Raw genomic sequence first — 26,179 nt, forward strand, 5'->3', positions numbered from 1 at the left:
TGAAATAATAATAATGAGGAAATTATAAAGCTTTACAGTTTGGTTTACATATGACTGATAATCAGATGGTGTGTGGGGACCTTATTTAAGACCTTGACACACACGTTAATTCAAAATCGAAGCGAAGCTTGTGTTGTTACGAGTAAAAGTAAGCCGGTTCGTAGTCCCCGAAGTTTGTGTAGATACGACCCCAGTACTTGGGGTCTCCCCGGGGATCCCCGGGCACGTTGTTCGGCGGTGTAACCGTTTGGTTCACTTGATCCAACTCGTTCAGCATGTCCGTTAGTATCACTGGCTCTCTGGAATTAGAACATTTGATTTGTGTAAATAAATAAATAGTGTCAATTGGACATACATTTTTTCACATTTTTTTTTTTTAATTTTAATAAGTATCATACGCAGTTTTAACTAAATTTACTTTTCGTGTAATAAAACCATAGAGAATGGCAACAAAGTCATCCCATGTTACTGTAGATTAACGACTATGGACTTCCTGTTCCAGTTGTAACAGATTTGTGGGACCTTTTAAAGTACTAAAGACTACCAAAGAGAAGATTTCAGTACAAACCCTTTGTAATTTTTTTCCCTAAAAGTCTAAAGTATATTATACAAAAAATATATTCATAAAACCAACAAAAAGTTTCTATGACTAGTTTGCCTACTAAAATAATTTATTCTCTTAAAAATTATACTATGATTGCTTACAATGATAAAAGCTTCAATATTTTACTATTTTTATCAAGTGCTTGCTTTTTCATGTTTATTTCTATAATGTACCATAACTTTACAATTGTTCAGTTCACTATTTGCTGCAAAACTGTAGTTAGCTTATGGATAAGTCCAAAAAGCTAGAATTTATAGCCTAATATGAAACATCATCTCATTTTCCAAGATGATGATAATAGAATCAACAGATGTAATGGCTAAATCATCATATACCATAAAACGAACATCCTGCTTTATTGATCATGTTCGAAAAGAAAAAAACATTTTATACACTAATATTAAAGTAAAAATAAAAGAGAATATTTAATTTACATTTAGACTATCTTTATCTATAATTGTAAAGAAAAACCAACAACGAAAATAAAACATTTTCGCGCACTATTCCTTTATATATGACATTAGTTTGGAATAAAAACACGAAAACAGTTAAATGTAAACAATAAAAAAATTACATAAAATGATTTTATCGATATAATACATACATGCCAGCTAAATTTCTCATCTCGCACGGATCCTCCTCTATGTTGAAGAGACAAGGCTCCTTCAGCGGATGGCACGGTATTGGCTGTATCTCCTTGTTACATTTCAATGTTGCTTCTTCTCTGCAAAAAAAAAAAAAAACAATTTGAAAAGCTAGCAACAGTTTTACATTTTTATGGCATATTCATTTATATTTATGATCGGATCCCCAGCAAATTACAGGAAAAAAGATTGCGATGGTATGGCCACATTCAACGTAAACCAGATGACCACGTGGTAAAAACTGCCTTAAGCCTCCTAGAATTCCCAAGAGGGGAGGGCGTCCAAAAGCTACGTGGTGGTCTAATATCGGAAAGGAACTGGAAACCCTTCAACTTGATGCAGAGACAACCCAGGATAGAGTGGCATGGCGCAAATTGATAAGGAGACCCGACCCCAAATAAAGAGAAAAGGGAAGGAAGAAGAAGATTCATTTATATTTATACATTTTCTATCATCTCTTACGTGGGTTTTATCGACATGTTTATTTTTAATTTTGTCATCAATTTAAGATTTTTGATACCGGTAGACGCGGTTTAGATAGGCCCCTCCCTAAATGCACCTACGACATTGTTAAATTCACGGAAAGTCTCTAGATGCGGGCAGTACAAGACCGGATATGGTGGTGACCTTTGAACAAGTCTTGGAGTAGGCGTTCATAGGCTCATATGATGATAAAATCAGTCTTGTCTTCCCTTATTATCTAATTATTTTCAGTTCTTTGTTGAGATATCAAAGAAATTAATTCAAAAAACTAAATTTAAACTTAACCTAAGTCCGATTCATGTCTATGATCATTTGTATTATATATTGGGAGGACAGAATTGTGATCATAGTGAAATATTTAAGATATCTTAATGTTGAGGACCTTTAGATTAGACTGCCTTGTGACAATTAAGCTCGAGGCTTCTTCGAGAGCTTCGATTCGGACTTTTAAATAACTTTGAATGAAAGATATTGTATGGTAAATTAGAGGAAAGAATGAATGACAAAAGAGGAGTATGGAAATTAATTAAAATCATTTGAAGAATTATAATGTTAATAAAGACCCAGTCCTGTTTTTATAGTCCTAACATACTTTTTATTGTACATGCTAGGACACATTTAAACAGTTTCATAATAATAAACAAAACAGTGCAATGGTCGGTCTTATCACACGAGGCAATCTCTTACAGACAACTATAGCATGCAAACAATAGAAATATAAACAATGAGTAGTTCACGTGTACAAAACATACAAACAAATGTATATAGCATATATACTTATAATAAATAAGGTATGATACATATTATAAATATAATACAAACTGATTTGGATAGCACTTGCCTCAGAAAAAATAAAGAAGCATAGATAGATAAAGAAATGAATTAACACATAAATAATCATAGGTCTAGTAAATAGTTCTTAACCATTTTGACCTATGATATAGGTGGAACGAGGGGTCTTAAAAGTGGGGACCATAAACAAAAAAATGTCGCTTAGGTAGATGTTTATGACTGAACGTAAGGATTCCTTAGGGTTTAGATGTCGATAGCTATTATACGAAATCATTATTATCAAGGGCTCCCCCCAAATATGGTCACGATTATCGATTTTCGATGCCCGCTCCCGGGAATTTCCCGCAACTTCGACTATGTCATCTTTATTCGGAGTACCCTCACGAAAATTATATAAAATTATTTTATCTCAAAGCAGTTTTTGTGACATATTGTTACTGTTACTTCACGTAGACGGAGAAAGCTAGAGAGTATCTATGTAGTGTTGCCATTTTCGAAATACCCTAAAAGTAGGGTAAATATAATTCCATTTTCGATTCTGATAGTAATGTGCACACCTTAATGCCAGTATGTCCTCGTCGCTGGGCAGCAGACCGAGCTTCTCCACGGCTTGACCGGCGTCCCCGGTCCGTACCAGCTGTACGTTGTAAGATCCCTCGCGTCCGTCGGGTCCGTACCAATTGTCCCACGCTCCATTGTAATTTGTACCTGAAAAATTGTACCTTCATAACTCCTTGAACTACGAACAGATGGTAATATAGCTAATTTGGGTGTGGACCAGACCGTGGTACATCTGGTGGTTGACTGTCCCGCATTTGGAGAACTTCGATAAGACTCCAAATGCCAGTTAAGTAAAAAGATGACAACATCGCCTCACTAATGGGAGATAACATCGATAGACCAGCGCTCCTGTAGTTCTGTAGGAGGATAGTGAAGGATGTCAGAAAAATAAATAAATCAAATACAGGTCAGGTAAGCTACCAAGTAAATAGGAGGTAGAATTAGAATTAGACGTTAACAAAATAAAACATAAAAAAACTCTGCGATATTTGAGGAACGATGCGACTTAATTATTCTCTGTTGGTGTAGGTGAAGTTAGCTCGGAGGTTTTTACAGCTCCATCTGAGCCGAGTTTAGGAAGCGGAAGGGTCCGAACTTAAAACCGAGGCGAAGGAAGTGAGGCGATGAATAAACGGAAATTAGCACGAAAAAGATTTATCCTTCAAAAGAGGAAAGACATATTAAGAGGAATAAATAAAAAAGGATATGCAAAAAATTGACAGGAGAGGAATAAAAACGCTGTCCCAAAATGAGATAGGGGCACGAGAGGTCCTCATAAAAAAGTTTTACCAAATTTGATAGCATTATTCTCCTAATTTATCATAAAAAACTGTTTTTCTTTCATCATTATTTCAGCTATTGGATATCATAGCTGGACATAGCCCTCCCCGTAGATACCAATAGGACTATTTATAAGCGGTTTGTATCCAGTTTCAATAGACGACTACCAATGTCGTATGTCTAACGTTATAGGTGGATGTCTTTCGGCTTGTTGTCTATGGGTCCTTATTTGAACACTTCTATCAATCTTTGGGGGAGGCCTAAGCCTTCCCTCCAGAGACTTTGACGCAGCAAGGTTGTCTAGTGACGACGAGCACCGATTGACGCGGCGTGAGTAGGCAACCCACTAAGTGGACCGGCGAGATAGTTAAGGTCCCGGGAAGTCGCTAAATGCGGCAGCGTAAGACCGATCGGAAGGCTTTAGCTTTGCAGTGGGCGACTATCGGCTGATAATAAGAATTCTAGAACTTTCTATTTAAACGTACATATAAGAATTGGTAATTAATTCACAGGTTGTGTTCATTCCAAAGTATTGTAGGATAACTATTATAAATCGTCAGGTATGAACTATAATCAACAGTTATGGGAATATGAGTTATGCTAGACAATTTTAATAAATTACGCGGTAAGAAAATGAAAGATACACATGCGCTCGCCGCCGTGCTTGAGCTCTCAGTGGGGCGATCAATGCTCGCCGCCTGCGCACACGGCTCTGCGATTTACACCCGAAATCGTTTACGGCAACTCCGCTAGATGGCGTAGAGTAACACAGTTGCCACAGTACAACGCTTTAGACAGGACAAAAAGAAGAATATTTAATTTTAATCTTGTTCATATAAGTTTTGTTGTTTTACCTTTATGTAGCTTCCACTTCCCAATAGTGATGGAAGCACTTCCGTAGATGTCGTCGATATTGTGGACTAAAGACGTTCTCAGCGACGGCAGATCTTCAGAGAGCGACTCCCACTGGTTTACGCCATCAATGTCGTCGTCGCTGTGCAAGAAAAGCCTTCATGCAAACTCACATATATTACGGGGAACGGAAAGTAATGTCGCTTTCTTAAGTTACACACGACTACATTTTTACATGTTTTTATTTCTAATCAACAACCTTTTGCAAAATCAATGCAGGAGTGATAAAAATCCATAGGTTTTTCTGTATATTATGTCGACAGAAACAACATTACTTACCGATCCCCCTATTACAATTAACTTTCCAGAAATATCTATAAATATAAAAAGATCTAATAAAAACTAGTAAAGAAATCGTCGTTTTAATGATCTTATATAATAAAGCTATTATCTTATAAAATAAGCTGAAGGTAAGCGAAGTTGTATTTCCACTGGATTTGTTTAAGTTGAATAAAAGGCAGACTTGGAGATGGTTTGACAATTCACATTGACACATTAAAACCAATGTTGCTATTTAAAAAATGTATGTTTCCAACAACACCATCATCTCTTTTACGTTCACTATTGGACATTAACATTAATAATAATCTAAAATTCATAATGAGATATATAACAAAGTAGTCAAATTAGAAAGTCGTGTTCACATTGACCAGTTAATAAGTCTCCAATGAAGAGTCACTATGTTTAACATGAATAGACTATGTTTATATACACGAAAGACGCAGCCGTTTTATGTCACGATCATTATAGTGTCAGCCGTAGGATGCCCACAGCTGGACATAGACATCATCAGAGTTTTACGGCATACGCTGCGCTAATCTTTGGTCTAAACCAGGGCTTCTTAAACTTTTGTCATTCACGACCCCATTTATGATTGCGAGTTTCTTGACGACCCCATACAAATATAAAACAAAAATTATTAAATTTTTTCATGATTTACTTGTTTGGTAACAATATACACATACATATGAGAATATAGTTTTATAAGTCGTTTTGAAACATACAAAAATCTAAAATTAAAAATTTAAAAATGCAAGACAAAATTGCCGCTAGCTAGCCCGCTACTGAGACCGCACGTGCGTTTTGTACGTGAACATTTGGATATTACGGTCGTATGTTTGATATTTCGTGAACGCACCCTCCACCGCGCCCGCGAGTCAACGTGAACAAGCGCTGATATTTAGAGGTGGCGGTCAGAGTGGGAAGTCAGCGGCGCGCGGTTTATTCAACATGTATGATACCGACAAACGCACGAACAATGTATAGTCACAGTATAATAGTAGCGATCATTGATCGTTTGCTGATGTCAGTGGAGATAGCTCAAAACCATCAACAAATACGCGTGTCTAGACGCTCCAAGTCCACTGTATTCCGACAACTCTAGTGATGTTACAAAATGGTATATATAAATATTTGACATTAAAATTTCTCGACCCCAGAATTTTGCTACCCGACTCCATTTGGGATCGCGACCCATTGTTTAAGAAGCCCTGATCTAAACTCTTAAATTTTTGCACAAACCTTTCGTTACTACCCGCGGCAGCGAGCAGTGTGGGCAGCCAGTCCACGATGTGCATTCGTTGTCTTGCCACGCGCGACTTTTTGCTCAACAGTGGGCTCCATAAAACCCCAGCGCCGCGCACGCCGCCCTCCCACAGCGTGTTCTTCACCTACCAACACACAAACGACCAATCTCATTTTAGTTTGTGCCAATCGTAAAAACTTTATCACAATATACATAGAGTTCTTTTTAACTTTTTATTTTCATTTTATAACAGATACAAAATGAGTTCTGGTACAATTATAATTTGAATCACAGATAACCACAACATGCGATAGGATAAACATATTTTTATTTTAAATGACAGATCAAGAATTAATCTTCAATGTTCACAGTTTGTAATAGACAAACATAAATTTTTAAATCTAATTTAAAGTTAGTAGGTAACTTTTAGATTTTTATTAATTATTTTTAGTATATATTTATAATAAATGATGAATGATAAATGTAATATTTATTTAATGAAACCGTAAGATTATGTTGTTTATTTTACATCTTTAAAATTGATACTAAAAATAGTAAAGAAATATCTATAACGTGAACGTAGGTTCGGACGAATCGTTTGATTTAGACCAGTGTTTCCCAGCGTAGGGCCCACGCCCCACAGGGACACAATTACATTGTTAAGGGGGCAATTCGTAAGTAGACCCGACACGAGTTTAATCCTTTCGTTTTAATGTAAAAATTACATGTGTTATAAATTATATCGACCGGATCCGCAGAGTGCGGGACGGTCGTGTTATTCTAGGTTGCGGCACAGAGGCCGAGCTGGAGAGGGTGCGTGAGGGGCTGAGGAGGGCAGGTAACGACCTGAACCTTGCAGAGGTTAAAAACAAGGACCCACTGGTGCTGCTCAGAGACGTAATGGCCTACAATACTAACGAAGAAATAATAAAGGCCATTAAGACCCAAAACAAACACCTGCTGGTCGACGTCTCTGAGGAGGATCAGAGGGCAGAGGTGAGGTTCAGGAGGAGGGCGCGAAACGTGCAGACGGTCCATGTGGTCATGCGCGTGTCGCCTGCTCTCTGGGGACGGCTGACGGCTGCGGGCTACATGCACGTGGACCTCCAGCGAGTGCGGGTGCATGATCACTCCCCGCTAGTCCAGTGCACTCGGTGCCTAGGTTACGGCCACACCAAACGGCATTGCACAGAGAGCGAAGACCGGTGCAGCCATTGTGGTGGCCGGCACCTACGCGCCGAGTGTCCGGATCGGCAAGCCGGGAAACCTCCCGCCTGCCGGAACTGCCGACTAGCTAAGGCAGACCGGTGGGACCACGGCGCATTCGACGAAGACTGTCCTGTGCGGAGAAAGTGGGACACCATTGCACGGGCGTCCGTAGCGTATTGCTAAGGGCACCCAGGTGACTCACCGCACTCTCCGCGCAGGGCACCACCAGTACCGCGTGGCGCAGCTAAACCTGCAAAGGTCCAAGCTCGCTACTGCCGAGCTGATATGCGAAGCGCCGAAGAGAGGCTGGGCGTTCGCATTGGTCCAGGAGCCGTATATCGGCGCTATTGGCGAGATGAGGCACTACCCAGGGACAAGGGTGGTACAATGTGTCGCGCGAGGCAACGGGGAGGTTGTCAAGGCGGCCATTGTGCTATTCGACGACACTATCGATATCACTCAATGTCCCCAACTCACGTCTGGCAACGTTGCTGTGGCCAGGCTGAGGACTGGGGCTTGGGAGATAGGGGTGGTGTCCGTCTACCTGGAGCCTAATACGCCCGTCGGACCATACCTGGACCGGATCGGCTCGGCCGTGGAGGGCTTGGGGACTGCCAACGTGGTACTGGGTGGCGACGTCAATGCGCATAACACCTGGTGGGGTAGCCGGTCCACGGACCGAAGGGGGGAGGAGGTCGCAGCCGCCCTCGACCAACTGGGAGTGCACGTGTTGAACCAGGGGTCTGAGCCGACGTTTGATACGTATCGGGGCGGTAAGCATTACTCCAGTCGCGTCGACATTACTGCTTGCTCGACCACCCTGCTCGACCGAGCGGTGGGCTGGAGCCTCGTGGACGACATATCCTCGTCGGACCACAGGGCAATTGTGTTCAATCTGAAGTTTGAGAGGTCCCAAGGCACGGACGTCAAGCGGACCACACGGCAGTACACTACCCGTAGGGCAGACTGGGGCGAGTTCCATCGAACTGTCGCTCGGCTGCTATCGGATCGCTGTCTGACGCCTACCGAGGTGAATCAGATCACCGAAAAGGGGGCGTTGGACAGCACGGTCGGTCGGTATGTGGAAACCGTGAGGGACGCTTGCGAGTTGGTCCTGCCGAAGGTCTCCAAGCGGAAGAGGACGGAATTGCCCTGGTGGTCCGAACAGCTCTCTCTCCTCAAGGCGGATGTCTTGAGGAAGAAGAGAAGGATCAGGGCCGCGAGGCCGGCTCGTAAGGAGCTGGTCTGGCGCGAGTACTGCGACGCGAAGGAGGCATACCGCCTTGAGGCGAGGCGCGCTCAGACCCATAGCTGGAAGCGTTTCTGTGAGAGACAGGATCGCGAGACCATGTGGGACGGGATCCACCGTGTGATGCGTCGCACGGAGGTGAGGCGAGAGGACGTCCCCCTCGTCCAGTCAGGTAAAGTGCTGGACGCAGCGGGATCAGCCAGGTTGCTGGCGGAGGTTTTCTTCCCGGAGGACGACCCCGGGAAGGACAATGCGGACCACAGAACTGTAAGAGCTAAAGCCGATGAAGTCAATTCGGGGGACCATGATGGAACATGCGACCCCCCGTTTACAATGGAGGAGCTCCGATGGTCCGTATCGACCTTCAACGCCAAGAAGGCACCTGGCTCTGACGGACTCACCGCGGACATCTGCCGTGCGGCCGTCGCCGTGGACCCCGTTCTGTACCTCGCGCTCTCCAACCGGTGTCTCGCGCTTTCCCACTTCCCCACGAGATGGAAGGAGGCAGTGGTCGTAGCGTTGCGGAAGCCGGACAAGGAGGACTACACGCACCCGAAATCCTACAGGCCCATCGGACTCTTGCCGATTCTCGGCAAGGTCCTTGAGAAAATGATGGTCCGTAGGATCCGGTGGTACACTGCACCGTATATCAGTAGCCACCAATACGGCTTCATGCCGCAGAGGTGTACCGAAGACTCCCTGTATGACCTGATCCAGCATCTGCGAACCCGGCTGAAGGAGAAGGAGATCGCAGTGCTGGTATCATTGGACATAGAGGGAGCCTTCGATAACGCCTGGTGGCCTGCTATACGGTGCAGACTGGCAGAGACTCGCTGCCCCGCGAATCTGCGGCGTCTTGTTGACAGCTATTTTAGCGATCGCAAGGTGTCCGTACGGTACGCGGGGGCAGAGTGGGCCAGAGAGACCACCAAGGGGTGCGTGCAGGGATCCGTAGGCGGCCCAACCTTCTGGACCCTCCTCATCAACCCTCTCCTGGAGGAGGTGGCAAGGACCGGGACACACTGCCAGGCGTTCGCAGATGACGTCGTGCTGGTCTTCTCGGGGCAGAAGGCCCAGGACATCTCGAGTCGGGCCAACGCCGTTCTCGCCCATGTTCATGAGTGGGGGGTCAGGAACAAGCTGAGGTTCGCACCACACAAAACCAAGGTGATGGTGCTAACCAACAAGCTAAAGTTCGACTACCCATTACTGAGCATGGGAGGTGAGCCGCTTGGCCGGACTGGGGAGGTCCGGATACTAGGCCTCACAGTTGACGATAGGCTCACGTTCAACAGTCACGTGAAGAACGTGAGCAAGAAGGCACAGGGCCTCTATCGTCAGCTGTGCAGGGCTGCGAAGGTATCTTGGGGTCTGAACTCGGAGGTGATCAGAACGATGTATCTGGCGGTGCTGGAGCCGACGATTTTGTATGCAGCGAGTGCATGGGCGCCGGCGGCTAGGAAGCTGCTGGTCCGCAGGCAGTTGGGCGCGGTCCAGCGGGGCTTCGCGCAGAAGATCGCGAGGACCCACAGGACCGCGTCCCTGCACTCGGCCCTTATACTTGCCGGGTTGCTTCCCCTGGACCTTCGGGTCCAAGAAGCAGCCCGCTTATTTGAAATAAGAAAGGGTCATTCCCGGCAGGTGGTAAAGGACCGAGACCTGGAGGTACCGGTCAGCTACCTGAGACTACCACACCCGTCTGGTCAAGTTGGTGTGGAGTTCTCCCGTCTGGGGGAAAGTGCGGAGGAAGTCCGACTTGCCACCGCGGCTGCCGATCTGGTAATTTATACCGACGGCAGCCGCATAGAGGATAAGGTGGGTGCGGCGTTCTGCGTCAAGCGGGGCGCCGTAGAGTCATACACAAAGAAACTCAAGTTGGGCAACTTCTGCACCGTATACCAGGCAGAGCTGCTGGCTCTAGCTGAGGCAACAGGGTACGCGGCCGGCGAGTCGGCGCAAGTCTGCGCCGTACTGAGCGACTCGCGGTCCGCTCTCGAAACTGTCGCAAGATCGGACACCCTCCATCCCTTAGCGTTAAGAGTGAAGGAGAATGTAATGAAAGCGAGAGAGAAAGGGAAGGATGTAAGGTTGTTCTGGGTGAAAGCGCACGCGGGGATGGAGGGGAACGAGAGGACGGACCAGCTGGCCAAGGAAGCGGCCCTGAAGAGTAAAAGACGACCAGAGTACGAGAGATGCCCTGTTTCATTCGTCAAGCGGCAACTGAGACTGGAGTCGCTCGACGAATGGAACAGGAGGTATGTGGAAGGAACGACGGCTTCGGTAACGAGGATGTTTTTCCCGGACGCCGTCTCAGCCTACCGCGTGCTCCGCAGCATCGAGGTGGACGCGGTCTCGGCCCAGCTCTTCACGGGGCACGGGGGGTTCTCTGAGTACCTTCATAGGTTTAAGCTCAAGGAGGACCCCTCGTGCTTCTGTGAACCGGGCGTGGACCAGACCGTGATCCACCTTGTGGCCCGGTGTCCCGCATTCGGGGGACTCCGGTTCGGCTTCGAGTGCCGGTCTGGAATTCAAGTCAGGGAGGAGACAATACCCTCCCTGATAGGCGGAGAATATAAAGAATCATTCCTATCCCTTTGCAAAGAAATAGCGGAAAGTGCAATGAAAAGAAACAAAACGTAAATATAGGAAATAAATAAATAAATATATATTAAAAAATTAAAATAGAAAATATAATTATTAACTATTAAAATATGTAAATCTGTAATAAAAATTATTATTGTATAAGAAACAAAAATGTGAAATAAAAGTAAAAAAAAGCTATTGAAAATGTAAAAAGCAAGGGAAGAATGATAGATGATCAGAGGAAAAGAGAAAGACAGACGAATTGTGGCATGAAAGATTAGAACAGAAAGAAAGATTATGTGAAGAATGAAAGAGAAGAGAATGAAAATAAAATAACTAAGTGAAAAAATTTAATGCTTGTAAAGTCCCTATCCCAACATAAATAGGGGTACGAGAGGCCCCCAATAGCGGGGGTCATTAAAAAAAAAAAAAAAAAATGTAAAAATTATGTATGTTACATAGGAGGATGTAATCATTTTAGAAAGGCTTTAAATTGTTTGCTTTTGTACTTATTGTGGAGCATGTCAGAAAAAAGGTTGGAAAACTATGTTAGACCGATACTGTGAACGATATGCTTTGTATCAAAGAGCATATTGACACTAAAATAATTTTAAATACATATTATAGGTAATGTTATTTAAAATTAAAAAGTATTTGTAGCAAGTTCAAAAAAGCAAATCATATTTAATGGAATCAGGCATTACACTCTGTGTTTTGCACTAATCGGTGTAACATAACTCCTGAAGATGCCCCGTGGTGGGGTGAAACACGTGTTAAGTGATTTGACGGTGGCAGTTGTGTAATTCGCATTGTTTACCGCATACGCATTTATCAGTAGGCTGGCGGGCGGTGCACTTTGTTGCACGACTACCACTGCATGTTGAAGTGGCTAAATATTGATCCTTTTCTTACAAAAGCAAATGATGTCACACCGAAGCAAGCTGCTTTTAACCTGTTCTGTTAGATTATATGAACACACAATAGTCTTACATCCAGCAGTGGACTAAACGACTGAAATGATATGTTACACTGGGATATACAGAAATATATCACACAGGAAGTATTTCGTGACCAAATTGAACGCGCAGTAAGCTATGATTAACTAGACTTACCCCTTTGAGTGGGTAGTTTGAAGCGGCGTTGTTATTGAACCCAGCCGCGGCTCCACCGTTGTCGGTGGTGAACATCACGATGGAGTTCTCCAGCAGTCCCCGGTGCTGCAGCGCGGCCACTACCTTACCCACCGACTCGTCCAGCTTTGACAACATCGCTGCAAAGGAATCGGTTGTTGAATGAGAGATCATGATATCTCCTATACAGTAATACCCCGCTTTACGCGAGGGATACGTTCCAAAAATAATCGCGTTAACTGAAATTCGCGTATAACGAGGTTTATGATTAAACATAGTCAAAAATTATTACAAAAAAATAAAAATCATTTTAATCAATCACTTTAATTCTAGGAACACTTTATGCAATACATACTCTTTGTTTTTCACGAAAAAATACATCTATTGTCTTTTGGGTAACGTTTTGTTTACGTTCTTGTAAAATACGTTCATAACACCCAACACTGTTTTTAATTGTTTGACAGATGGTCAAGACACCATAGAGAAGTTGATGACTACATTATATTTATACGCACTCTTTCGCGTAATTCGAGGCATTTGAGCGCGAAATTTGCAATTGAAAATGAAATGAATTGAATGAAATTTGCGCGTTACAGTGAAACCGCGTATAACGGGGTCGCGTAAAGCGGGGTATTACTGTATAGGAAATCGCCAACCACCGATCTACCTAGATAGCGTTGTTAGAGTCTCATCTGCCATTTCTACTTTCCGAAGTGGCAGTAACGTTTGCCAAGTAATAAAGACCGAGCAAGTCGAGGTCTGGAGGAATGCTAAACGAGTATTATCGACGAATGACAGCTCCGAAGTTCCCTTATGGGAACGCATAAATCTAGTTCAGAAGCGTCCGTTGATGCGATCTAAAAGCTCAACAACCTCCCAATGCGATAAAATTGTAGAATGTAGCGATCCAAGTTGGTGTTTCCATGCGAGCCTTCGCTTCTCTATATTAAAAGTAGATTTAAGTTAAGCGTATTCAGCGCTCTGCCACTTAGCTCTCGCGAAAGCTGCAAATGTTCCTTCGACTGCAGTGTTAGTCCAATAAAAAAAAATTGTTTTGGAATTAATTCAAAATGTTAAAAGTAATCGTTTTCTATCCGTTCCTGCAGATTATATCAGAAGGCTTTGGCCAGTCGTATTCTAATAGATAAATTATATTGATATAACATATTTTAGATAGATCACTTTATATAGGATGATTGGATACAGGTTTAAAAGTTCTTGGGCTTTTTGATGAAATGAACTATACTACTATCAATAGGTACTTATATAATGTATGGAAATATTGTATGCATAATGTATGGTTTATAAATAAGCATACATTTATTTTTCACCATTTGGCGCCATTTTGTCTGTCACGCCATGTCATGTTTTTGGCATATTCGTTTTAAACAAAAACAATTAAAAAAAACTATACTACCTCTTTAAAATTTAACCTAAACCCTATCGCCCTGTATATATATCTTTGCATATAAGAGATACGACGTCAACGTACCTACCGGCGAATTTTCGTCGCTGCAAATCCTGGACGTGCGAGAAGTTGGCAACGACCGCGTCTGGCGCGCGAAGGAACTCGGATGGGTTACCGCTGTGCACCGCGGAGTGCCCAACCACCAGGAACATTGGAGAGCTTTCGTTGTGTGCGCGGATCAGCTGTGTGCATATAACACGATTCAATGTGTGCAAATTCAATCACTAGGGATTATCATTTTTTATCTATTTTGTTAACTTAATAGTTTATTCCAGAACTTTTAAGAAGTCTTGACATGGGATAGATGTTGCGTAATTTGAATTACGTGCTATATAATTCGGTGTTAAAACTCTTTTCGTGACCATAAAAATGGTCATTATGTCACACTAATAATAAAGAACTATAAAATTCGATTTTCAAATCTAATTCATCGTTTAACAAGACATCGGCCTCCGCCAAAGATGTCTATGGGGGGATACCATAATCGCCACGCTTGGCAGAAGGGTTGGCGAGCGCAGTGTGGTATTATGGTACGCAGAGGACGCTATTGCGAATCCTCTGAAAACTTTTTTGAAAGCCGTCAAAATACTTTATAAATAATCGCACAAAGTGTGAATTATGTATAAAATAATCGATTTACTTGGATTATTATTTTTAGCTTTTACATTTTCTTAATATAAAATCGATTTTACTTACAAATCATAATTATTACAATTAGTATCATAAATTATTATAAACTGAAACATGACATTTTTGTTTTTAATTTATAACAAATTATACTTGTAATGTTTTGTATTAAAATACCTTCACAGCTTCATCCGTGTATATATCGGTTGCGTAGACTCCGAACAGGTCGTGTGCGACTTGGAAACCTATAAACATAATTTATTTAATCACTGTTTATATTATTTATATCATTCATATATTAAACAGGTTTAAATAGGATGTATGGAAATATTGTATGCATAATCTATGGTTTATATATAAGCAATGTTTATTTGTCACCATTTGGCGCTATTTTGTCTGTCACGTCATGTCATGTTTTTGGCATATTTGTTTTAAACAAAAATAATAAAAAAAAAATAATTTTGTTGATTGAAACAGATGCAATATTGTCTAATGAATTATTAAATTTTATCTTGACAATTTCTTTATTTAATAAAATGAATTTGTAATCAAATATGAAAGATTATAAATGTCACAGACATCCACAGAGTTTCTTGTTAGTTCTTCTGAGTAGGTGGCACGAACTTAATTTAGCTACTGTTGTTTCTGATGATGTGTTAGCTGTCAGCCTGTTAGCCTTACTGGAGATGATGATGATGGTAAAGTTCGTGAACTTTACAAAAATTCTACTGGCCCAATAGTATTGTGTGTGGCCGCATATATTATTACGTACGCGTTTATGTGTGCGATATGTCATGTGTGGATTAATTTTAAGCTGAAGATTATAAATTGATTATAATTATCTCATTTAATTAAATAATTATTTTTATGCCGATTATTAACAATTTTTATCAATACGTATAGGTATTTTAGGTGAACTTGCCTACTTAATTAAAATTTCATACATTTTTTCAAAAAGATCAATAATATATATTTTACCACATTTTATGATGTGAATCGTTAAATATGTATACAAAACTTTATGCATATTATTTAGTGATATTAATATAGAAATTTAGGTGAAGGTTTTATTGTTTTATTCAAAGTTTTAATTAAACGTAATTAATTAAAGCTTTAATGTATTTTGTATATTCAAAGAAACACAGTAATGTAAAAAATAATGTATAGTATATAATAAAATTATTTATTTATAATGGTGTTTCTTTATACTAACCACGACGAAAGTCGAAGCCCCAAGATCCGTACTCAAAAGAAGTGTGGTCATACAAGTCGATCCTTCCTGTCCAGAATCCGAGGTGAGTGTCAAATCTGTAATGTTATATTTTTTTATAATAAACACTAATATTAGGTCCTTGCAAAAACACGAAATACCGATTATCGAAAAATCAAATTTATTTCTAGCTAGCCGTCCTAACAGACATTGTACAGCCCGTAGCTATTGACCTGTCCAATTAAAAAGAAAAAATAAATTAATTTTAGTGAGCATTCTGCATGATCACTTTATTTATCAATGAAATGTAAAATTAATTAATTAATTATGTGATCATTAAATAATGTCCGAAGCAGCTGTCAAACGACAATATAGTTTTGCAGCGCGGGAACTGTCAAACGCGAGAATCAAAGAGAAATGTCAAATGCGTGAAGTTTCAATAGTTACGAATATAGTCATTCAATTGATTTTTAATTACTTCATTTATTTATTTTAATGACACATCAACGGTTAAGAGATTAAACAATACTTTATTGAACTATTTTTATGTTACTTAAATACACTAATTTATAAAATATCATAGTTTTAAGGACAAAAGTGATTGCAGCAGTTATTTTTTGAAAAAGCGAATAGTTTCTTGTTATAATATTATTTTGTTATTATTCTAATATTATTTATATTTGCTCTAATATAATAGACAACTGTTTTCGCGTCATTTTATATAGAAAAAATGGTGTACCCTCGATTTAACGGCAGGTAATCCCTCTTGTAGCTTCCTAAATGCCATTTGCCGACCAAATGCGTACTGTAACCAAGCTCCTTGAGGTACTGTGGGAGCAGTTTTTCAGTCAACGGCAATCCCCTTGGCTCGTTTCCATAAATCACCGAATGCTGCATACCTGCAAAAAATGTAAGATATTTTTTTATGATACATGAGCTACATAACGTCATCGTCAGAGGCGCATCGAAAGGGGCATTTCACAGAAATATAATTCCTTGTATCAGGTGAAAGAGAACGCTCTACAATATTTCTCGAGTTTTTTATTAGTTGAACATTGAATCGATATAAATATGGGCTAAGCTTGATGAACATTCCCACTTCTACTTTGGACTTCGTGTTTTTATTATCTCCAAAGATCTACCATCCCTAGGAAAAATTCCACAATTATGTGAATATAATAGGATAAATTAAAAATTTTCATAATAATACTGCAGCGATTTCCTTGGAGACAATATTGTGCTTTCAGCTTTTTATAATTAAAACGAAATCTTTATAATATTTTTTTAAATTAGGAATAACGTTGGCAATTTCAGTTAATTCCTTATGTTTTATAGCGGTCGATTTATTCTCTTGCTCGCCTAAGCGAGCCTTCATTTCAGATGCATTTTCGTTCACAGATATATAGTATATCACATACAGTCGCTTTACTAGCCATGGAGAGGATTATGCTTGGGATTTCTCTATGAAATCTAATCTTATTTTATCTAATTTCTTTTTATTTCCTCTGTTTATGTACAATAGTAATAAAGAAAAAGATGTAAAAAATAAACGTAATACAGGTCTGGAACACAGGTGACCAGAACGCATTAAGCACGTTACGGATTGAATGCCGGTGTCGGTTGCAGGAAAGAATAGAAGGGAACATCGCCTCATTAATATGTAAAGAGGAAAGCCGCTAGACTTTGTATTACTGCCAGAAGGAAGTAAATAAAATAATAAAAGGTAATAAAACGCAGTAGTAATAAGAACAAAAACGATAACATGTGATAAAAAAAATAATGATAATACTGTGTTATATACATACATTAGAACAAGAAAAATAAGAATTTAAAATATAACAAAATGTGAAATAAAGTAAATAAATAGATGAATCGAAATTGTAAAGTAGCAATCCGGGTTGAACAGTGAAGGATAAGAGGCAGTGTATGAAAGGTAAAGTATTTGATAATAATGTGACGGAAAAAAGGTATGAGTGAAACATTAACAGAATCCAAGAAGAAGTCAATCCTAACTAAGAAAGAGACTAATATATAGCTACTTCTGCTATGTAGCAGTAGTCGTGCAATGAACTGCACCGCCCGCGAGCCCGCTGATAAATGCGCGTGCGGCAAACAATGGGAAACACAACTACCACCATTAATTCACTACACGTGTTTCACCCCTCCTGTAACATCTCCTGAGGATGCTATATATTAGTAGTACCTATCTTACTCCTCATTCCTAACTGATATAGACCAGTGGTTTGGCAAGTTGTACTTGGAACACCACACAGCACTGAAGATGAACGCTTAGACCTTAAGGTTCTGAAGTGAAGACCACGGAACCAGGACGGAAAAAGTAGTACTATGGTAGGCAGTACCAACCGGTCATATTGGTCATTAACGGGAAGCCCATATCCAGCACTTGTCCTCTTATGATTGAAATGCTGGTGAAGAAGTTTTAAAGTATTTGTTTTAAATTGTTTGAAGAGATTGATTAACTGGAATATTATTTGCGCAGCCATCATAACTGATTCCCTGTAATACAAACTACTCGTATTGTGAATATATATATATATATATATAATATATATACATATATATATATGTATATATATATAATATATATATATATATATGTGTATATATATATATATAAATATATATATTTATATATTAATCTTTCTCCTTCGTTTCTTCACAATATCTTTTTGTTTCATTCATCGCGATCTGATATTATTTAACACATCACCTTTTTTCATCATCTACATTTCCGGTAAGTTTAAAATACATCATTCTTTTATTTTGTTTACTTTTTTTTAAATAATTTACATCTTTATTTGTACTTTTACTTTTATTTGTTTATTTAATTACATCGATTGTTATTTTGATTCTCTATCTTGTTTTGTGTTCTCGTAGTCGGGCTTAAACCTACCCTTTATTCTTTACTTTTATTCCTATCGATTGTTTACAAAATTATGAATATATATATCTTGTACATATATATACATATATATACAAGTTCATTTGCTGTTAACTTGTGGTACACCTTATCCAAAAATCAATGGTTCCAGAAATAATAAATAACGCAATGATACTACAACATGCAGCCTTTTATATAATTTAGATTATCTATATAAATAGATAAAATCGAAGTTATTGTAATATTAATATTAAGGATTTTTACCACGAGCATATAAATACGTATACGGTATATATACCAAAATAAAAATAAATAAAATTGGGGTATCTGTTTGTATGTAATATAACTGCTTTTTATTAGATGCATATAAATATATACGGTAAGTGTACCAAAATAATATGTTTTTAAAATTTTGTATTTTTGTTTCGGCTAATAATTAAAATGGCTAGATCGATTTTAAAATAGCATACTGGCAGGTAGCTGATGTAAAAAGGAGTAACTTGGATTACTCTTATTTTAGAAAAATTCTTAGGCGAAAAAAAAAAATATTTTTTGATTTTAAATTCCACGCAAAGCCGTGAGTAAAGCCAGTATAATCATATCAAATATATCCATGTAACTTCACGGTGAATAGCACCAAATATTAATATAATTGCAGATAATTGTGTCGCACAGAATATCTCAATAAAATTATGCGTGGCAACATATTAATACAGTAGGGTGTAAGTAGAAAAAAGTATATTTAAATATCTTATGTTTTGTTAAAATGTCTTACAAAGTCTTTTTTATTTATAATTTATCTCTTGGTATAGACTAAATTGCACCAAGAGCTAATATCGGTCAAGAATGTCAACGGAATGCTCCATAGAGCTAACGGTGCATTCGCATTCTTGCGTGTAAAGCTATCACTAAGACGAAGCCATTCTGTCGCATACTTCAAAGAAATAAACCGTATATTATTAGGGAGACCGGTAAGTAATGTCGCTTTCTTAAGTTAAATTCACACGACTACATTTGTAACAAGTTTTTATTTTTAATCAACAATATATTCACCTTCATTTAACAACCTTTTGTCATCTAGTATACAAATAGCGGTAAAAATCTATTTTCCATACCCCTAAGTGATAAGGGTGGTCCACCCATAAATTTTATTTATCATTTTTTAGAACATTTTTTTGGTTTTTATTTTATTATGATACAGCATACAAAAATACATACAAACCTAAATTTTCACCCCTCTACGATCAACCCTTATCTTACATTTGTTAATTAAAAACTTTAATTTTTTTTGCAAAATAACGTTTGCGGGATCAGCTAGTAATTAATAATATTACGATTTATTGTTTATTTTACCCGTCATTATTAAAATATCGGCGATGGAATATCTAAGTAAAAGGTTTTATATATTTTTCTTTCCATCTTAAATCGACCGACACATTTCCTATTTCTGTGACCCGTTTAAGATCTCCTTCCACTGCGATCGATGTGGCCCAGTTAAATAACCGGCTTTACTTTATATACATTTTTAGTGGAACGCTAGCTTTATTGTTTGTATGAACTTATGTATATAACAGTTTAATGGCATTTTATATCGGTGAGTGACGGGAATTTGCTACGTTTTTAGCAGATGTTTAAAGCCTTAAATACCGTAATGCCTGAAGACGAAAATCTTTACCCAGTATATGCTGCCGGTGATGACCTACGGATTAGACATGTGGTGCAACGGATATAGCCATGATAAATTCGCTGCAAGATCGAATCAAAAATGAATGCAGAAAAAATAATTTCACCGATATAGCTCGAATATATGCTCGTCTGAAATGGCAGTGTCCCGAAAGGTTTTCGAGTGGCAATCACAAGTCGGTAGACGCAACGTGGGTAGGTGGGTAGATCTCATAATATGCGGCCGGACGAGATGGTCAAAGTTGCAAGAAGAAATTAGATGCAGAAAGAGCGTGTCAACGTGGCGCTCTTTGGGAGAAGCTTACACCTTACTGTGGCCATCTATATGCTGATATAATGATGAGAATGGAAAGATAAATTTGTGAAGGAATCATATACTGGTAATATCTTTCCTTTAATTTATTCACTTCGGACGTCACCAATAGATGGCGCTAATAGTTGATTGCCTCGCGCTATCATTTATGGTAAAGTAGTCGCATATAAAAGCGCCGCTCATTTGTGTCGGATGTTGCAGCTGGTAGCCCTAAGGCTTTTACAGCTAAATTAAAGTCGTATTCGATGTAACTGTACAAGCCTTAAGGCTAATAGCATCAACATTTTTACGAAATAATAAAAATTGTGTCGGATTTCAGAACGATACGACGACAATAGTACAAGCCACGTCCACTACATACCATCATCGTCACTATTCGATTACCAACAGATCTTGTAGGAGAAAAAGCTGGATCATATATATCACGGGACGTCAGCTCCGATCGTACTAGATAGAAGCATAGCTAGAATTTCTTCCGCCACTTCAACTACAGATAACTCTTTTCCAAATGGTAAATTGTTATAAGATAGGTAATAGCAACCGACCAAGTATAGGTTCGATCCTCTCAGGATCTCTATCCTTAATAAGGCTCTTAGTCTAGTCACTATGACGCGTCCGCCAAAGGGCTTTAACAGCTCTGCGGACTTCCATTTCGGACGAAAATTCTCCACGGAAGCTCGAGAGCTTCGCTAACTTAAAAGGCTAAATTAGGCTAGAAAAACCTCTTCCAAACTTTTTCTGGCCTACTTTACCTTAGTCTTTCTAAAATTCCTACGCCTGTATAACATATATAATTTTTATATCAAAGCGAAATAGCTGAATACATGTACATCACTTTCGAATTGCCCCTCTTAACATTCTAATTGCCCTACTGTGTTGCCCACGTTAAAATTGGGCTAGATCCTGTCGCTTAGAATCCAGGAAATCTGCAAATGCCACTAGGGTCGTATCGTAAGACACGTAGAAAATAAACTGTCGGAATTAAACAATAGCAATCGTTTACTCGCAGGGTGGTAAGCAATGCAATAAAAAATAACAAAACCAAATAGGAACACTTGAACCAAAATGAGTAATATGCATATGTAAAAGAACTTATTAAATAATAATAGAATGTAAGACAAGACTCTAATGTATTAAAAAGTCTAATCTAAATAAACCTGTGATATTAAAAGATAATGATAGAAAATGTAAAAATAAAATAAAGATTAGAAATAAAATTGTACCTAGCCACCTAAGATTAAAAAAGATGAGGAAAGGAAGGCGATGAAAGCAAGACGGAATGAAAGAACAAAAAAAAATTGCAAGATATTGTGAAGGATAAAATGAAAGAATAAAAGAAATTGAGAAGAATGAAAGTGAGTGTAGAATAAAGATAAAACCCTGAAAAAATTATTTGTCAATAAAGTCCTTGTCCCAACAAAATAGGGGTACGAGAGGCTCCCAATAGTCGGGGACATTAAAAAAAAAACAATAGCAATCGACGAAGATACGACCTACATAGCATTGTAAAAATAAAATATCGGCTTTATCTTTACTTTAGATTGTCCTTGGAACTCTTTCTCCAGTTTAGAGAGTCACAATTTTATTGTATCAGTGCTATTGTCAGAATACCACAGAGCTCCGTGGCGCAATTGTTTGCATATATCAGATTAAACTTGAAATATATATTTACCAGTATGTATGGGGTATTTGCCGGTCATAAGCGCAGCCCTGGACGGCGTGCAGATGGGAGTCACATAGTAGTTCTGCAGCACCAGCCCCGACCACGCCAGCGCGTCGATGTTCGGCGTCGGTATTTGATTGGAGCCGTGGAAACCCACATCGTTCCAGCCCTGAAAATTATCACTTTATAGATTCTACAGAATTTGAACGATAACCAATTAAGACTTTCCAAAAAAACAGTAGCGTGAAACGATTTTTAGGAGATAAGCCGTTGAGTAAAAGTCCGTCGAACGTATAAGAAACACTGTAATGTTGTTAATCCATTTGGTTCTTGATTCTCTTCTGGCCTGCTCCTACGATTCTTTGTTCTATGCTTCTCTTACTTCAATCTGCTTCTTTATTTTGCCGCTATATCTATACATTTTGCATAGTACAACTCGTGGGTGAGTGAACCCGCATAGGACTGCATGTGGTAAGTACTGTGCGAGGGAGACAGCACTAAAGATTAATGTTTGACTATTGGTTTATTGGGCGTACCTATACATTATTATATATTGTAACATGTACTTAACGTCAATACTGGATTCAGTTCCAACCATTCCTATTGGGAATATATGGGATAGTGGGGCTATGTTCAGTTGAGGACATCATTCGGCCTAAATAATGACGGTGAACGCCAATGAGAAATCTGTATGACATAAATAGGAATACGAAAGTTATGTTACTTTATTGTTTCATACAAACAGGGTGATTAATCTATATACATAGGTGTAAAGCCTTTAAAAGGGTGAGTGTTTATTTACTGTCAATTACTGATAAATAACCTAATGCTTAAAAATAGTTTTCAAAATGCATTTCATATAGAAATTAATCATTGTTTACTGTCTGTAAGTTATTGAAATAACGCATTTAAAAAAGAAAAATGAACATTAAAGATAAAAAGAGACGGCAAATGGAAATATCTGTAAAAGTTTTAAAGCTTTTTGTTCCTATAATCAATCACCAAGGGAATTTTTAAAAATATTTTGTAGTGTGGAAGAGAGATAGAACCACGTCACATGGTAGCACTCTTTGTACATACGTCAAACTCAAAACAATTTTTTTAAATGCTAGAGCTAATTAGTAAGATTAAAAAAATCACACGGATTGTTGCTAGTGTCTAACATAAAGTAATAGAAAAAAAAGTTGTTACTGTACCCGACGATAAATATTGCACAAGGACCTCTGGAAAGAGACAATCGGCTAATTTCGGCTTCGTAGAACGTTATCTCTGTAGTACCAAATACAGTTTGGTATCTATTAGGAGCTGTTAAAACCAGCATCATTTGATTTTTTAATAATTATTTTTATTCTTTGTATAAAATACACCAATTTTTCTGTGGTGGCTTTAGGTTGGGGTAAAATAAAGAAAAACATGTTCAAATTACGTTTATTATGTACAGTTGTAATTTTCCTTAATAATTAAATACGTAAATATAAGTAAAAGTGTGAAATGTAAAAGTCGTGTGACGGAGATAACGCTCTACGAAGCCGAAATTAGCCAATTGTCTCTTCCCAAAGGTCGATATTTATCGCCAGGTACTGTAATATTTATACATAACAAAAATATAAAAAGTAAGTTCTTATTTACGAAAACAATTATTGTTTAGTTGTGAATGTTTCACTTATGTCACAAATGCTTGTATAAATTGAACGCGGCTCTGTACGGATAGATAAAGCCCGAGAGCTCTAACCTAACCTAAAAAAAAATTAACTACATAATTTAATATGTAAAAAATTAAGCGGTATTATTAAAAAGGCTATCAATTATTATTATTAATAACAATTTATTGATTTATTTGTTACATTGCCTTTGTATCATTTATAATCTGTGATCTAATTAATAGAAAAAAATATGCCTGTTAATAAAACAACAGATGGCCATTTTGACATTTACAACTGATTTGTATTAAAAATTATTTGGCAAATATGTCACGGCTATTTTCAAGCGATACATAAATAAAAACATAAATGTTTAAAAAAGGAACTTAAATTCTACCAGGTTTTATTATTCAACTTTTCCTTGTGTGTTTTATTATTCGTTGAGATAGACATATAACCTTGTTTAGGTCGTCGGAAGACAGATGTCGCTTCCTACTGATATATAAACAAAAGTTAACATAAACAATTCGCCAATATTATATATGTTCGCATGTAGTTGTTTTTAACCTTAATGATTTTTTTTTAAAGTTCCGGAATGAATTTGTATGCAAGATACTCTGCCCTCTGGTGGAAGGACAGAGTTATGTGGAATTTCTGCTCATTAAAACCTCCTCGCTGGTCGTCATCAGTACTTTTAGAGAGGCCGCCGTATCTTCTTCGAAACTGGCTAGTGCCCCTCAATACAACGCCAAGAGACATTCCAAGAAGAATCTGATCCTCACTATGTTTTTGAAAATAAGTTTTTCTTAATATATTAAATATCTAATTAATTATTTATCGCTATGACAGGACAAATTTATCGAGTCAATAAGTTATATAAAAAAATTAAAACAGTTATTATACGAATGTCTTTAATGGATACTGATGAAAATTTTATTTTTTCTACTAATATAAGTAAGAAAGGGACTAATATATAGCTACTTCCGCTATGCAGCAGTAGTCGTGCAATAAAGTGCACCGCCCGGCAACTCGCTGATAAATGCACGTGCGGCGAACAATGCGAATTATACAACTACCACCGTTAATTCACTCAACACATGTTTTACCCCTCCACGGGGAATCCTCAGGAGTAATGTTACACCGACCAGTGCCAAACACCGAGACGAGTGAATTAACCGAGGTAGTTGTGTAAAGTTGGCGGGCGGTGCACTTCATTGCACGACTACTGCTGGACAGATAAACAATAATTAATTTTAAATAATTTGAATTAAGAAAATGCTTTTTCTTACTATTTTATCTTTTCGTTATTAATTATTTCTGGAACCATTGATTTTTGGACAGGATTTTCCATAAATTAATTGTCAAATAAGCATAACATTTACGCATTTAAAGCTTTTACATTTATAAACAATCATAGTATATACATCGATCTTAAATTCCTTCCATCATTATCACTCAATATTAATATAGCAGTATAGTAAATAGTATTATAATGTACGAAAATAAATGTATGTTCGTGTTAATATGACGTAATTGAAGATATAACAAAATGTAACAAATCCGCCCGCACACCAAATTCACTTTGCATAAAAATCGAACCTGCAACTCGAATGCTAGCGACCGTTACGTCATTCTATCGTCTTGCACTGATTCGTTTGCCATTGGGCATTATTTTTCATTTAATTGTTAGATTTTACGCCTTATTTCATTAATTCATCAATAAATATTAGCAAAAAAAAACATGTGAAAAAAATTAAAACTACCGTCTATATTGCAATTATTGCTATTTTATAACTCTCTGCACATACACTTCATGACAAGTCGTGATAATATAGTTATGACAACAGTGGAATATCGCATAAAATTACGATTTGTAACAATGTATTTTCTCTACTAAAATTAATATGTGAACATATATATAATCTGTGAATACAATATTAATGTGTCAAAATTAAAAATATTTTCTTTTTAATTTTGACAGGTTACAAAAAAGTATTTATTAAACCGTTAACATTGATAAAAAAGGGTAAAATTGTCTTGCGCAACGAGTAGAAATTTAAATGAAAAAAAAAACTGTTAAAGGTATAGAAAATTATTTCACGTACCAGATCGTCCGCGATGATCAGTACGATGTGAGGCCTAGTGGACGCGACAGCTTGACCCAGTGTCACCAGGGAGAGGAACAACAAAAAAGACATCAT

General features: G+C 38.3%; 1 protein-coding gene across 1 annotated transcript; it reads right to left on the reverse strand.

Moving 5' to 3' along the window:
* On the reverse strand, positions 1-26,179 carry LOC137928901 (arylsulfatase B). Its single transcript, XM_068771905.1, has 12 exons — positions 26,084-26,179; positions 22,348-22,507; positions 16,517-16,676; positions 15,781-15,875; positions 14,745-14,812; positions 13,969-14,122; positions 12,455-12,612; positions 6,298-6,446; positions 4,719-4,858; positions 3,081-3,231; positions 1,209-1,328; positions 1-299 (listed from the first exon to the last, which is right to left on the reverse strand). Exons 1-12 carry the CDS (start codon positions 26,177-26,179, stop codon positions 137-139), a joined length of 1,614 nt encoding a protein of 537 aa, XP_068628006.1. The 3' UTR covers positions 1-136.

Source organism: Battus philenor, unplaced genomic scaffold (assembly GCF_028537555.1).
Source record: "Battus philenor isolate CCGP_79_NKW_IND1 unplaced genomic scaffold, ilBatPhil1.0.hap1 SCAF_4, whole genome shotgun sequence".
Lineage (NCBI taxonomy): Eukaryota > Metazoa > Arthropoda > Insecta > Lepidoptera > Papilionidae > Battus > Battus philenor.

Bases quoted from the DNA above. Each gene is read 5' to 3' on its own strand.
- LOC137928901 (XM_068771905.1), bottom strand. From the start codon at position 26,179: ATGATGTCTTTTTTGTTGTTCCTCTCCCTGGTGACACTGGGTCAAGCT. The intron at 1,329-3,080 runs GTGTGCACATTA...TTTTTTTTGCAG, and splicing joins GAGGACATACTGGCATTAAG to AGAAGAAGCAACATTGAAAT. The intron at 300-1,208 runs GTATGTATTATA...TTCTAATTCCAG, and splicing joins ATGAGAAATTTAGCTGGCAT to AGAGCCAGTGATACTAACGG.